This window comes from Telopea speciosissima, chromosome 11 (genome assembly GCF_018873765.1).
Source record: "Telopea speciosissima isolate NSW1024214 ecotype Mountain lineage chromosome 11, Tspe_v1, whole genome shotgun sequence".
Taxonomy (NCBI): Eukaryota; Viridiplantae; Streptophyta; class Magnoliopsida; order Proteales; family Proteaceae; genus Telopea; species Telopea speciosissima.
This window is the reverse complement of record NC_057926.1, coordinates 39,481,216-39,493,612: the sequence shown is the minus strand read 5'-3', so window position 1 is coordinate 39,493,612 and position 12,397 is coordinate 39,481,216. Positions and strand designations below refer to the sequence as shown.

General features: G+C 37.2%; 1 protein-coding gene across 2 annotated transcripts; it reads left to right on the top strand.

Moving 5' to 3' along the window:
- Positions 1-591: 591 nt before the first annotated feature.
- LOC122645736 (acetylglutamate kinase) lies at positions 592-2,568 on the top strand. 2 transcript variants are annotated; one of them, XM_043839076.1, is made up of 2 exons: positions 592-719; positions 1,178-2,568. In XM_043839076.1, exon 2 carries the CDS (start codon positions 1,336-1,338, stop codon positions 2,407-2,409), a length of 1,074 nt encoding a protein of 357 aa, XP_043695011.1. In that variant the 5' UTR covers positions 592-719; positions 1,178-1,335; the 3' UTR covers positions 2,410-2,568. The 2 variants fall into 2 exon arrangements, with proteins under 2 accessions (XP_043695011.1, XP_043695012.1); XM_043839077.1 differs by lacking the exon at positions 592-719 and adding an exon at positions 968-1,041.
- The last annotated feature ends 9,829 nt before the right edge of the window (positions 2,569-12,397 follow it).

The window sequence follows — 12,397 nt, the reverse complement described above, 5'->3', positions numbered from 1 at the left end:
TTTCAGTGTAAATGGTTTTGATTTTAGACGGTTTTAAATAATTTTTTTAATTTTTATTTTTATTCAAATAATTTCATTGTTTTTAAATTTTTTTTTTTATTGAAATAGATGTAAACTTAACATTGAATTGGTTATTATTATAAGTTTTTTTACAATAATGGCTTTACCCAAAAAAAAAAAAAAGATTTTCTTATAATAATTGTAAAGTTATAATTATTTATATATTTAATTTTAAAATTTTTTTTTTTTAACCATACTTAAATGGTTAGATTCGATTTAATTTAATCATCCAGTGCAAATTTCATGTTCAACGACAGGATTCGAACTCGAGACCTGTTTCGAATTGATGCCGCAAGTCACCTGAGAAAGGGGTTGTTTGACTAAACACACTTTCTTTTTAACAGACAAGACTGAATCACTGAAATCCTAACTAAAAAGCTTATAAAAGGTAGAGGAGCGAGCGAGGGAGAGAGAATCTACCCTAACTCATGATATTGTAAATTATTGCAGCTTTAGAAATGCCTTTAGCATCTGATTCTGAAGTTACTACGACATAACCAATCACCCTAGTAAGCAGAATCATTTGGTTTGATGGGTCTTTCACAATCCAACATTGTATAAGTTGGACTCGCGTTTCTCTTACAAGTTTGCAACGGTGAACTTGACTACTACTGCAGAAACCAACCTTCCCCATACCCGGCGGTTCTGCAAGAAATCAGGTTTGGGATTTCCTCTTTCCTCTTTCTATCTTTGCGATTCTCAATCTGTCTAATTCTTGCTGTTTTATACCTTAAGAAGATTAGTTTTTGTGATAATTTTGGCTCCCATTTGGTATATGCTTGGGATTGACAAGTGGGCAAGTGAGGTTCTTCTGATTACTAATTTGTCCATTTTAAAATGAGTGATTATGATTTTGTGACCACTGAGGTAGTCCGATTGATAAAGATTATGTTTCACTGAAATATTGAGATGCCGGGTATTGGGGCACACCTTGACTGCAAAAACCTTTTTTAGTACATGTAGCTGAAATAAATGAAAAGGGTATAGAAATGGGCTCTGTTCTGTTAAATCTTTTATGCGATTTAAGAATCATATGGACTCTGTGCTGGACTTTTGTTAAATCTTTTGTCTTCTCATTATCATTAGTAAATTAATAATTACTTTTGTGATGACACAGGTTTGAGGAGGATCACGCTCTATTCCAAGGTCTAATCAATCACCACTTCTCATCCTTGCCAGCCTCCTGTCCCTATCTCTCTGCGAGTAATTTCAACAAACACCTTGTGGGCTATAGTCTAAACAGAGCAGAGAGCAGTCACAGGAAGAAAAGAAAAGATGTTCACAATAAACCCACCGACAATCTCCTCTTCTCCTTCCATTTCCAAAGTCCTCAAAATCCCAAATCCTAAAACTCTCCCCTTCCAATCCACTTTCCTCACCCCAACGAGAAACCAACCCACCCCTCGGATTCTCACTGCTCCACTCGTCAAATCATCACTTTCAACTACAGAATCAGCAACAACTCCAACATCCACTATTCCACCTCCATCTCAAACTCCAGCTCACATCCGAGTCGATATCCTCTCAGAATCCCTCCCATTCATTCAAAAATTCCGAGGCAAAACCATTGTCGTCAAATACGGAGGTGCAGCAATGAAATCCCAATCCCTCCAAGCCTCAGTCATCAACGACCTTGTCCTTCTCTCCTGCGTCGGCCTCCGCCCTGTCTTCGTCCATGGTGGAGGCCCTGAAATCAACTCCTGGCTCGGCAAACTCGGCCTCCAACCCAATTTCCTCAATGGTCTCCGGGTCACTGACTCGTCCACCATGGAAATCGTTGAAATGGTCCTTGTGGGCAAAGTCAATAAGCACTTAGTTTCCCTCATCAACAAGGCCGGTGCCACCGCCGTTGGCCTATCGGGCAAAGACGGCCGCCTTTTGATGGCTCGACCGAATGCCAAATCAGCCGAGCTTGGGTTTGTTGGTGATATCGCCCGGGTGGACCCCTCCATCCTCCGGCCACTTATTGCCAATGATCACATACCCGTTATTGCCTCTGTTGCCGCTGACAATGACGGGCAGGCGTATAACATTAATGCTGACACAGTGGCCGGGGAATTGGCAGCAGCGCTGGGGGCAGAGAAGCTGATTCTGTTGACTGATGTTGCTGGAATTTTGGAAGATAAGGAGAATCCGAAGAGTCTGGTGAAGGAGATTGATATCAAAGGAGTGAAGAGGATGGTGGAAGAGGGGAAGATTGCTGGTGGGATGATTCCAAAGGTGAACTGTTGTGTTAGGTCACTGGCGCAGGGAGTGAAGACAGCGAGTATCATCGATGGTCGAAAACCACATTCTTTGCTTCTCGAGATCCTAACGGATGAAGGAGCTGGAACGATGATCACCGGTTAATGTGAGGGCTACTAATCAAATCGTGACAGAGAAGTGCAAGAGTGTAATGAGGTCGTTGTGGTGTTTGTATTAGTATTTTCTTCCTTTTTTGGGTGGAAAATAATGTTATGTCAACTTTCTATTTAAGGAGTGTCTGATCTGTTTGTCCTGCCTTTCAAATCAGATCTTTTTGTGGTTTTTTTCTTGGGAAATGACTTCAATAATACTATAGCTTCAATGATGGAACACAAAATAAATAATTTTTTCTATGATAGAAATACAAATTATTATAGATTAGATAATGCATATTAAGTATAGATTATTAAATGATTATCTACAATCTTGTAGTCATATCAGATAATTTTGAAGCAAATATATTGATATCTGAATCTATGTATGATATTTAATACTATAGATAAATACCAAATAAACAGATACTTAAATCTTGATCAAATCCGAAGTTTCAAGCTATCCATTGACATCTCTAGGTGTTTTCAGGATAAATTTGGCAAAAACAATTTTCACTTTCAGACCACAGACCATTTACTCAATGTTCTAGATTTCCCCCATTTCAGACCATAGACCATTTACTCAATGTTCTAGATTTTCCCCACTACATTCTGATAGCTGTGCAAGAATTGGCAACAGACTTGGATGATCCTAGGGTCATTGTCTAGGTCCTTGAACTCACCAAGGACATCTGGTGCACCTGTCCACTTCCAACTCAATTTACTTGGTGGCTAACTGTAATATGTGGTTCAATGGATGAGAAACTTGGGAGACTTGTGATCATTTCATGTGATCAAGTGTGAGAATTGTGATAGTCGTGTGGAAAAATTGTACAAAACATCTGATTAATAAGAAAAATCTTGGTTTATGTGAGCATTATAGTGTGATATCTACCTGTGTATATACAATCTATACAACTGTACAAAGAAATGTCCTATTTATGGATCACAGACCTAGAACTTCCTTGCCCAGAGGCTTCAACTGGCACCTCATTGAATATGGTTCACTCCATATTGCAATTAAGTATGGTGACCTAAATCTTAGCTGTAAATCTCATTTCTGCGAGCATTTTGGTGTGGTGACCAAAACGAAATATTATGGAAATTTTGATCACTTCATTGAATTTTTTGGTCTTACTTTTCAGTTTTCAGTTTATGTACTTTAGTATGTTTTTTTGTTTGTCTGTGACACGGGTATGTGTATGGGAGTGCATATAAAGATATATGTGCAATTAAGGGATTGTTGATTTATTCTACACAGCCATGGACCCATCTTATTGCTGAGAGTGATTAAGTTTTGGTTATTCAGTAGTTCTCATAACAGAGAAGTCCCTTCGAAGCTGGTGCATCTGGTAACATCTTGTTTTCTTAGCAGCCTAGAAGTGCTAATTAATTGGTAGATGCTTTTGCTCAAAGTGGGGTTAGGAGGGAGACTTTCATTGGAAGAGATTCATTTTTTGTGTTGTGGGGGCATTAGTAATGATTCAAGGCCTCAGATGGGGCAGATTTATATATTTTTTTGTCTGGAATGTATGCTCATTTATATCCTATCTGCATGTAAAGCTTTATTGGTCATGGTCCCAATACATCTGTCAGTTTATTTCCCCCTCCCCCCTCCCAAAAAAAAATTGATTTATTAGTGTGGGAGGATTCAATACAGAATAGATCTTCACTTCCTCTGCTTTCAAAACCCAGTGCAAGTATTTGGAAAATCAACCAGAAACTTTCATAAGAGGAAACCTTCAACATACTACCCCAAGTTTTTACCACCTTTTTTATTTCCAAAGCCCACTTTTACTTGTTCCCTTCTTTAAATCTCTCAAATGTGCCTCTCATTTTTCAATTTTTACTTATCCCCTTTTTTCTAATGACCATTTCCCTTAATTTATATTTTCAATGGTAAACCTCTGCTGGACATGGTTTTATGGTTTGAGATATTTCCTCCTCATACTTATTTCAAATTTACAGATGTCAATTGCTATATACGTGCTGGTTTAGAAACTAAGTAATGGACAAAAATGATACTCCCTCGTTGTTACCATCTAATGAAGCAATTGTTTTTCTTCCTGTGGCTGTACAGATTCTGATTTATATATTTTTAAGTCTTTATAACAATATAGCTGAATATAGAAATCTTTTTCTTTTCCGCCGAAGTTTTGGGTTCCTGAGAACTTAGAAGCTTTCATTAATATAGGATTTATAAAACTAACAGTCTATCGTTTATTTCAATTTCCTCAAGTTTAATCTCAAATAAGTGATTCGGTTTTTATTTGCGTATGCCAATTATTTTCTACTCAATCCATAACCTCTGCATAATTATGTTCACTTAGACCTATTGTTTGTTACATTCCAATGCATAACTTCACTGACTACTGAAACCTTCTGAGTTCTTGTTCTCATGCTTTTCCATTGAATCTTGGATGTTGAATGCCTTAGTTGAGCAAATTAAGAATAGTTATATTGACATTCTGAACTTACATGAAACCAGTAGCATATGCCTTTATGAGTACTTACAAAAGGCAGATGGATAAGAAACCCAACTGTTTGTTCAAATGAGTTCTTGCTTGTACAGATCAGACCAGATCAAAAATCCAACCTGCAGCTCCCTCATCCGGTGGGTTTTTCAAATACATATCATGGTGTTCCTTTGATTCTTTCATCGGTGGATAAAAATTTGTGTGGACCACCATTAGGTAACCAGAGATTCATGACTATCCACCAATGTCTATTTATGAACATTCCATTTGACTTTTGAAGTTTACCCCTCATATTCCTAAATTAGAAGAAGTCAATAAAAAGGTTAATATAAAGTTGTACCATCCTAATGATGTAGATAAGTCACTTTCAGGGCTTATTTTAGTGGAAATAAGCCTTGGGATGGGTTTTAAATGTGTTGGGCTTTTGATCCCATGGGTTTACTTTATAATTAGCCAATTTAATATGCCTAAAATATGGGTAGAAAGTTGGAAAGCGGGATTTACTTCAATAGTTTAGTTAGAGTCCTGTTTTGAGTTTGTTTTCTTTATTATTTGACTTTCCTAGTCAATTTAGGTTACCTTATTAGTTTGGGATTGGGTTAGGCTTTTCCTTTTTAGTGTCTAAGCCTATTTTTGAGTCTTTTATAGAAGTTTTTAAGGGAGGCCAGCATTGTACACGAATTTGAATGAATAGAAAAGTTGCTTATACAATGTTGAAATTCTGACATAGGATAGATGAGAGGCCTAGGGTGAGATGCCCATTCCATTTCCCCATCCCCTTCCATCGGTTCTTGAATCCAAACCCTAATTTTGTTCAAATTGATCTCAAGAGTGCTACAAGCTGCTGGGATTTCTTTCAACTGATTGTCACATCGATTTCTTGAAGATTATCACATCAAGATCATTGCTGCTTCAACAGGTTACAAATTTGTGGGTTTTTATTCGTTACTTCAACCAAGGAAATTGTTCCTTCATTTGAGTTCCCATTGTTCTCTTGGTTCCTTTATATGATATCTTGTTTATTGGAGGGTTTTCTATTTGATCCTGCCTGGGATTAGACCTATTCTGGTTCTAGTCTTACATTGCCTAAATGTTAGGAGCAGAGTATTGTAGAGAACTTGAATAATTTTTGTTTACTATATGTGATTTGACTTATAGGTGCTTTGTTATCTTTAGTATTTTGGGTATTCAACCTTGTGAGCTACCCTGTAGCTGTGTGAATTCAGTAAGAGAGTGGATTCTTGGTGTCAACCCTTTCCTCTCTTCTTGTACTTCAGAGGCTAGTTCTGCAGGCAGCATCCATGGTGTCCAATTAACGAGGACAATTTAAGCTAATTATGCTACTCTGTTGTTTGATCTCTCAGTTTTCTAGGTTTAAATCTGCCTTTCAATTTCAGTCAATCGGTTAAAGTTATGATTCTCACAATATTCTGGTTCGTCTTCTGTTCATTTTACGAGTTCTGATGGATGACTATGATTTCCTTGCAAAAATCCTTTGCCTAGATTGGAATAGGGTCATCAATGAGCGAGTGTTGATATTTGCCACACTGAGCTACAGTTTGGGACCTCTAGTGCACATAAACAGCTCAAATGTGCACTAATGGGTCATGGTCTTGTTATGTCTGCTCCTTTTTCTGGTTTTTTGAATGTCATTCAGTGTTTTACTGTATGACTTTGAGATATCTACTTCAAGACAATGATAAGGAAGTTTGTCGCACAAGCATGTATGCATGTGGCTGATGTCTTCAAGGATTATGAATACATGTTAGTTGAGTCTTTCAGGGATGACTGTATTTGCCCATGTTATTCTGATAAAAGTGCCTCTTGGTTAGATGTCACTTATCAATTCGAATGTTGAACATGATGCAATCTGATTAAAGATGTGTCAGCTTGTTAGGGGAATTTGGTACTCAGGTGTGCTGCTACTTTCTCGGTGTTAAATGGTGTTCTAGACCTGAGGTTGTCCTTGTTACGAGATGCATGAATTATTCAAAGTGATATGAGTGGAAGGAAGCAAAAAAAAAAAAAATGAGATGATTGTGTTGTTATGAAGCAGAAGTCTAAGCACTCATTTGGAGCGAGAGACTCTCAAACCTGCAAGAGAAAGAGGGACGCTAGAGAGAGAAGAGAGATGGTGTGCATGTCCACTTCCAACTCAATTTACTTGGTGGCTAACTGTAATTTGTAGTTCAATGGGTGAGAGACATTGGAGACTTGTGATCATTTCATGTGATCAAGTGTGAGAAGCCTTGTTTCAAAAGTATGCTGTTAGTATTGAATTTCATCAGAGAAGCCTTGTTTCTTAACATACGGCAGCTCTGTTTTAGAGCTTGTTTTCAGTCTGAATCGATCCCCATCTGAGTTGGATCTGTTCATCAGATTAGATCAAGACTTTGGGGCGTTTAAGGTCTCCCTAAGAGAAACCTTCGACCAGGTTTGGAGTGGGTCAGACTCTCTGATCTTCTGTTATTAAGTTTCTCCATAATTCTGTCTTGCTTGAGTCCAAACCTTAAGTTTCTCAACTTACTTCTAATCTAACCCTTTAGATCTGATTCATATTTTGGGGTTTGCATTAGCCAGTCAAGCGGGGAACTCGACCAGCCTTTTAAGCGGATCCGCTTCTTTGATTTCAGGTAATTAGATTTCTTTTGTTTCCTGAATTTCTGTTTCAGATTTGGTTATTTTTAATTACTCTCAATCTGGTCATTGGATCATTGCTGTATTCTGAAGATCATCTATCCTAATTGTTTGTGAGTGATTGTTTAAGTTTGACATTCATCTGAGGCAGTGTTTGAGATGAAAGAAAAAAATACCTGAAGTTGAGTTTAATATTGAGGAGATTCTAGCAACTGGCACTGAAACAGTGCTTGAAGCTTCAAAGACAGAAGATCAACAAATAGAAGATTCCACAGAACTGGTTTACGTTGAAGAAATTAAAGCAGATAAAACTGAAACAGTGAAAGATGAGGTAGTGGTTGAGGACACTCCACAAGAAATCGTCAACATACATGATGGTGTTCTTGAAGAGAGAGAGAGTTCGTGGCTCAATTATTTGATGAAAAGGCTCCCAAAGTTGGGGACTATGAATATGACATTCAAGGTTGATGTTGATTCAGAGATTGAACATATAGAGTTCGTCATGCCACCAAAATATTTTTAAGAGAAAGCTGCACGCCCTGAAGACTACATTTCTAATATCCACGAGCTGCCACATTTCTGTTATGGTTTGAAGACGGATGTTCACCACATAAAGTTGATTCCTCCATTTTGTAAAACTCGAGAATTGATGCAAATAACTGGCATAAATGGGCTTATTTTATTAGAAATAAGGTATGTGTTGGGCCATTGATCCCATGTGTTTTTCATTGTAATGGGCCTATTATATGGGTAGAACTGTAGAAGGTAGGAATACAGGACTAGGCTTAGGTAGTTCTTTTTAAATTTAATTTGTTTAATAGGCTTTGAATTCCCTCATATTGCATGAGAATGTTTCCTTTTATTATTATACTTATTATTTATGTTGCTTAGCAATAGGATTTTACTTTCCTATTCAGATTAGGAATATGTTTTAGTTTTTATAAATAGCTTGTAACGGGGCCAAGGCTCCAGACGATTTAGATGAATGAAAGTTTGAAGTTTTCCTTCAATGGATGTTGTGTGATTTAGTAGGGTATCCTTGGAGGGCAGTGAGCCAGTGAGATGGTGTTTTTTGTTGGTGGGAAGTCATAGTTATCCTTCTTATTTCTTGTGCTCTATTTTTTTGCAGCTTAGGTATTGTTTTGAATCTCTTTATTTCACTGGTATTCTTAAGTCTGCTGTTTGTATTGAATTTCATCAGAGAAGCCTTGTTTCTTAAGCGAGAGGTTTTTTTTAGAACTTGTTTTTAGTCTGAATCGATCCCCACCTGAGTTGGATCTGTCCATCAGATTAGATCAAGACTTTGGGGCATTCAAGGTCTCCCTAAGAGAGACATTCGACCAAAATTTGGAGAGTATGACACTCTCTGACCTGCGGTTATTAAGTTTCTCCATAATTCTGTCCTGCTTGAGTCCAGACCTGAAGTTTCTCAAATTACTTCTAATCTAACCCTTAGATATGATTCATATTTTGGGGTTTGCATTTGCCAGCCAAGAAGGGAACTCGACCAGAATTTTAGACTGATCTGTTTCTTTCATTTCGAGCAATTAGAATTTTCTTGTTTCCTGAATTTCTGTTTCAAATTTGGTTATTTTTTAAATTGCTCTTAATCTGACCCTTGGATCATCGTTGTATTCTGAAGATCATGTATCCTAATCATTTGTGAGTGATTGTTAAAGTTTGACCTTCATCTGAGAAGTTGCCTTTTCTGATATGGGTGACTAGGGATCCTGTAAGAAGGGTGTGTAATCTGAACCTAGGGTTCATCCTATCTACCCCTCACCAATTATAGATGCTATTGACACCAATAGGCTTGGTCAGTCTTCATATTGTTTCTTATGTTTTATAGGAGTTCTCCATGTATAAGATTTCCAAGAATAGTACAAGAGGAGATAAATCTGAATTGGACTTATATTTGGATAAGCCAAGGATCCCAGCTATGAAGGACTTAGACGTACTGTCCTTTTGGAAGGTGCAAGCGACAAAATATCGTGATGTTTTTGGATGGCACGTGATGTGTTGTCTATTTCAGTGTCAACAATTGCTTCGGAATCCACTTTTAGTGTTGGACATAGAGTTATTGACAAATACCAAAATAAGTAACTACCTACAAATGTTGAAGCATTGATTTGCCTCCGAGATTGGATGTTTGGATTAGACTTTAAAGGTAATTTTGCAAATTTAAATTTACATTTTTTGTTAAACTGATATTAGTTTATCTCTCTTTTGTCATATTTTTACATTTCATATTGTTGATTTTCTGTTTCTTTAAAGCTGAACCTGTTGATGATGCCAAATGATTTGGCTGATGCTGTACAAGATGTGATGTCTGTGAATGAGAGTGTTGTCACTGATGCTGCTGCACTACCAGATTCTTCAACTGTTTCTACTGCAACTATTGTTTAGTGTATTAGATGTTTTTCGTCAGGTATTATCTTATTCTTGTTATTACTTTTGACTTGTTCTATTACTTAGCTTGGAATGTGTTTGTGATCAGCTCTCTTGGAATCTTACCTTTTATTTTGGTGTTCTAAGATTTCTTCTTTGTGCAGAAGCTGTTGCAGTTTTATGGCGTGGGAGATGACCATCAGATCCATGGCTGCTGAAACACAAAACATGAGCCTCTTGTTTGAATATGCACAGTATAACTTTCTTTCTAGTTTTCTGGGTTATAGCATCAGACACATGGCTGCTGAAACACAAAACATGAACCTCTTCTTGTTTGAATATGTGCAATATAACTTTGTTTCTAGTTTTCTGCTACTAGTGCACTGCAACATGAGTCAATGGTTATTTTATGTCTTGACTGGTACAGGATTTCAGATTTCTTAAACTTAGGCTGTTGTTTGGTTTTAACTGAAGCTGACCTAGGCTGGATATCTGGGGTGATGCAAACTACTAGTACTATTGTTGCTTGTCTAAGACTAGGCTACAATACTACAACTATAGATGTTTTGTATTACATGATATTTGATTTTGACCTGTTTGGATGTGGATCTGCTCAACCTGAAACTTGGTTTTCCAATATTTAAGAATGGCTTAATGTGTATCAGAATATCAGATCATGGTGATATTCCGTAAAGGCTGATACCTAGCATTTGATGGGATGCACCTAATTATCTTCTTTGTGGATCCTAATTGTAAGGGTTATAAATTACATGAATTTTGGATTTTGAAAGTGATGCTGTCATGCAAAATTTCTAAATGGTGCTGCCTTTAGATTGTCTAATCAAATCAACTGCTTGTTACATATTTTAGGTGGAAAACACTTGCTGCTTGCTTTTGCAGCTTTGAATCTGTTGGAACTTAATCTGATTTGAATGTCTTCCTATCTGACTACGATTTTTGAAACCTTGATGGTATATGCTGTTTGTGGGGCTATGATGTTATTATGTGCTTCATGGTTTTTATTTTCCTGTGGAAAGCAAGAGATCTTTTGTGAGGTTTATGATTCCATAAGTGTAAGCATGAACAGCATTACATTGGTGGATTATTACTAGAGCTTGTTGCAATATGGTCCAGGAACTTTGTATGCCAGGAAAATAGGTATCTTTACTATTAAAAATCACTTCCCAGGAATTTATGGGTAGTGGAATAAGAGCCATCCCTAGTAAACTGTAGAATCAAGTTTGAAGTATTGTAATTATGTGTAGAGTAGGATATGTAAGGAGTAAGATTTTGTGGATTATTACACCTCAAGACAACCCAGTAATTCTCTTCATGTGATGTTGGGCTTTATGCAATTACCTAATTCATCCCTAAGAGTTTGACTTTCATGTGGTTGAGTGTGACTGCCATGGTGCTTCTGTCTTTTTGACAACATAATTTAGCTAAGTAACTCTTATTAATATTTGATGCATTCTCTCTGGACTGGAGTGATTACTATGCTATATGATAGTATCCATCAACTCTCGGGAGTTGTGATGTGTTAATGCAAGTGTCACCAGAAACTAGCAAGGAAGTTTGCTGAAACAATCTCAATTGTATTTTTTGCTGTGTTTTGATCTCCAATTTGTGTTAAATTTGATGTGGAAATGTACTGTAATTGTTATGAAACTAGATTTTGGGGGAAGAAAGAACTGCTTTGATTCTTTGGATATTGTAATAAATTAATATAGTTCCTTTTGTTAAATACAATTGTGCAAAGAGAAATTTCAGCATGAGGTTCCAAAGCCTGAGTTATTGCATGCTTTTGTGTATAATAGATAGTATTAGTACATCCCAGCAATTTAGAAGACGACTTCCAGCATAATTGATATAACTTTTGGTGTTTGTAAATCATAAATTTGATTTGGTGGGTATCTTTATCAAGACCAGAATCCAGCTATTGGTTTCTAGGGTCATTATGAAATTTCAAGAGCAGGAAGAAATGAGAGCCCAAGCAGAATTTTAGTTTCCCCAGCTTGAGTTCTATCAGATCTTACAGAATTCCCTTCCCCACCACTTATCTTTCCCCTGCTTGAGTTTGAGCCTGTTTAGAGCCTGTTTATAGGCATGTGCTACAACAGCCCATGTAGCCCGATTACTGCTAGCCTGCTAACTGATCTACCGAAACAAATCATGTCCATGCCTGACCTATGCAGGCTGATTATCTAATCAGGTGGTTATGGTGCAAGGGTTTGATTTGGTGTGTCCTGATAAACCCTGACCGAAACCGACCGGGTGAGACCGGTCAACACCCTTACAACACCCTTACAAAACAGAACCAGAACCAAGATCAAAAAATCAGTTAGCCTATGTTCTGTCCCTTCTTCCTTTGCTGGTACTATTTGAGCTCTGCATCAACTCTTTCTGCTATGGGATAAAAGCCTGCAACCAGGGCTGGTTCTGAAACTTCTGCTTGGTATTACTTTGCAGGATTTTTGTTAATTTTTCTGATTGCTGGTC

What these genes read in the sequence shown, in the direction of transcription:
- LOC122645736 (XM_043839076.1), top strand. Translation starts at nt 1,336, where the DNA reads ATGTTCACAATAAACCCACCGACAATCTCCTCTTCTCCTTCCATTTCC.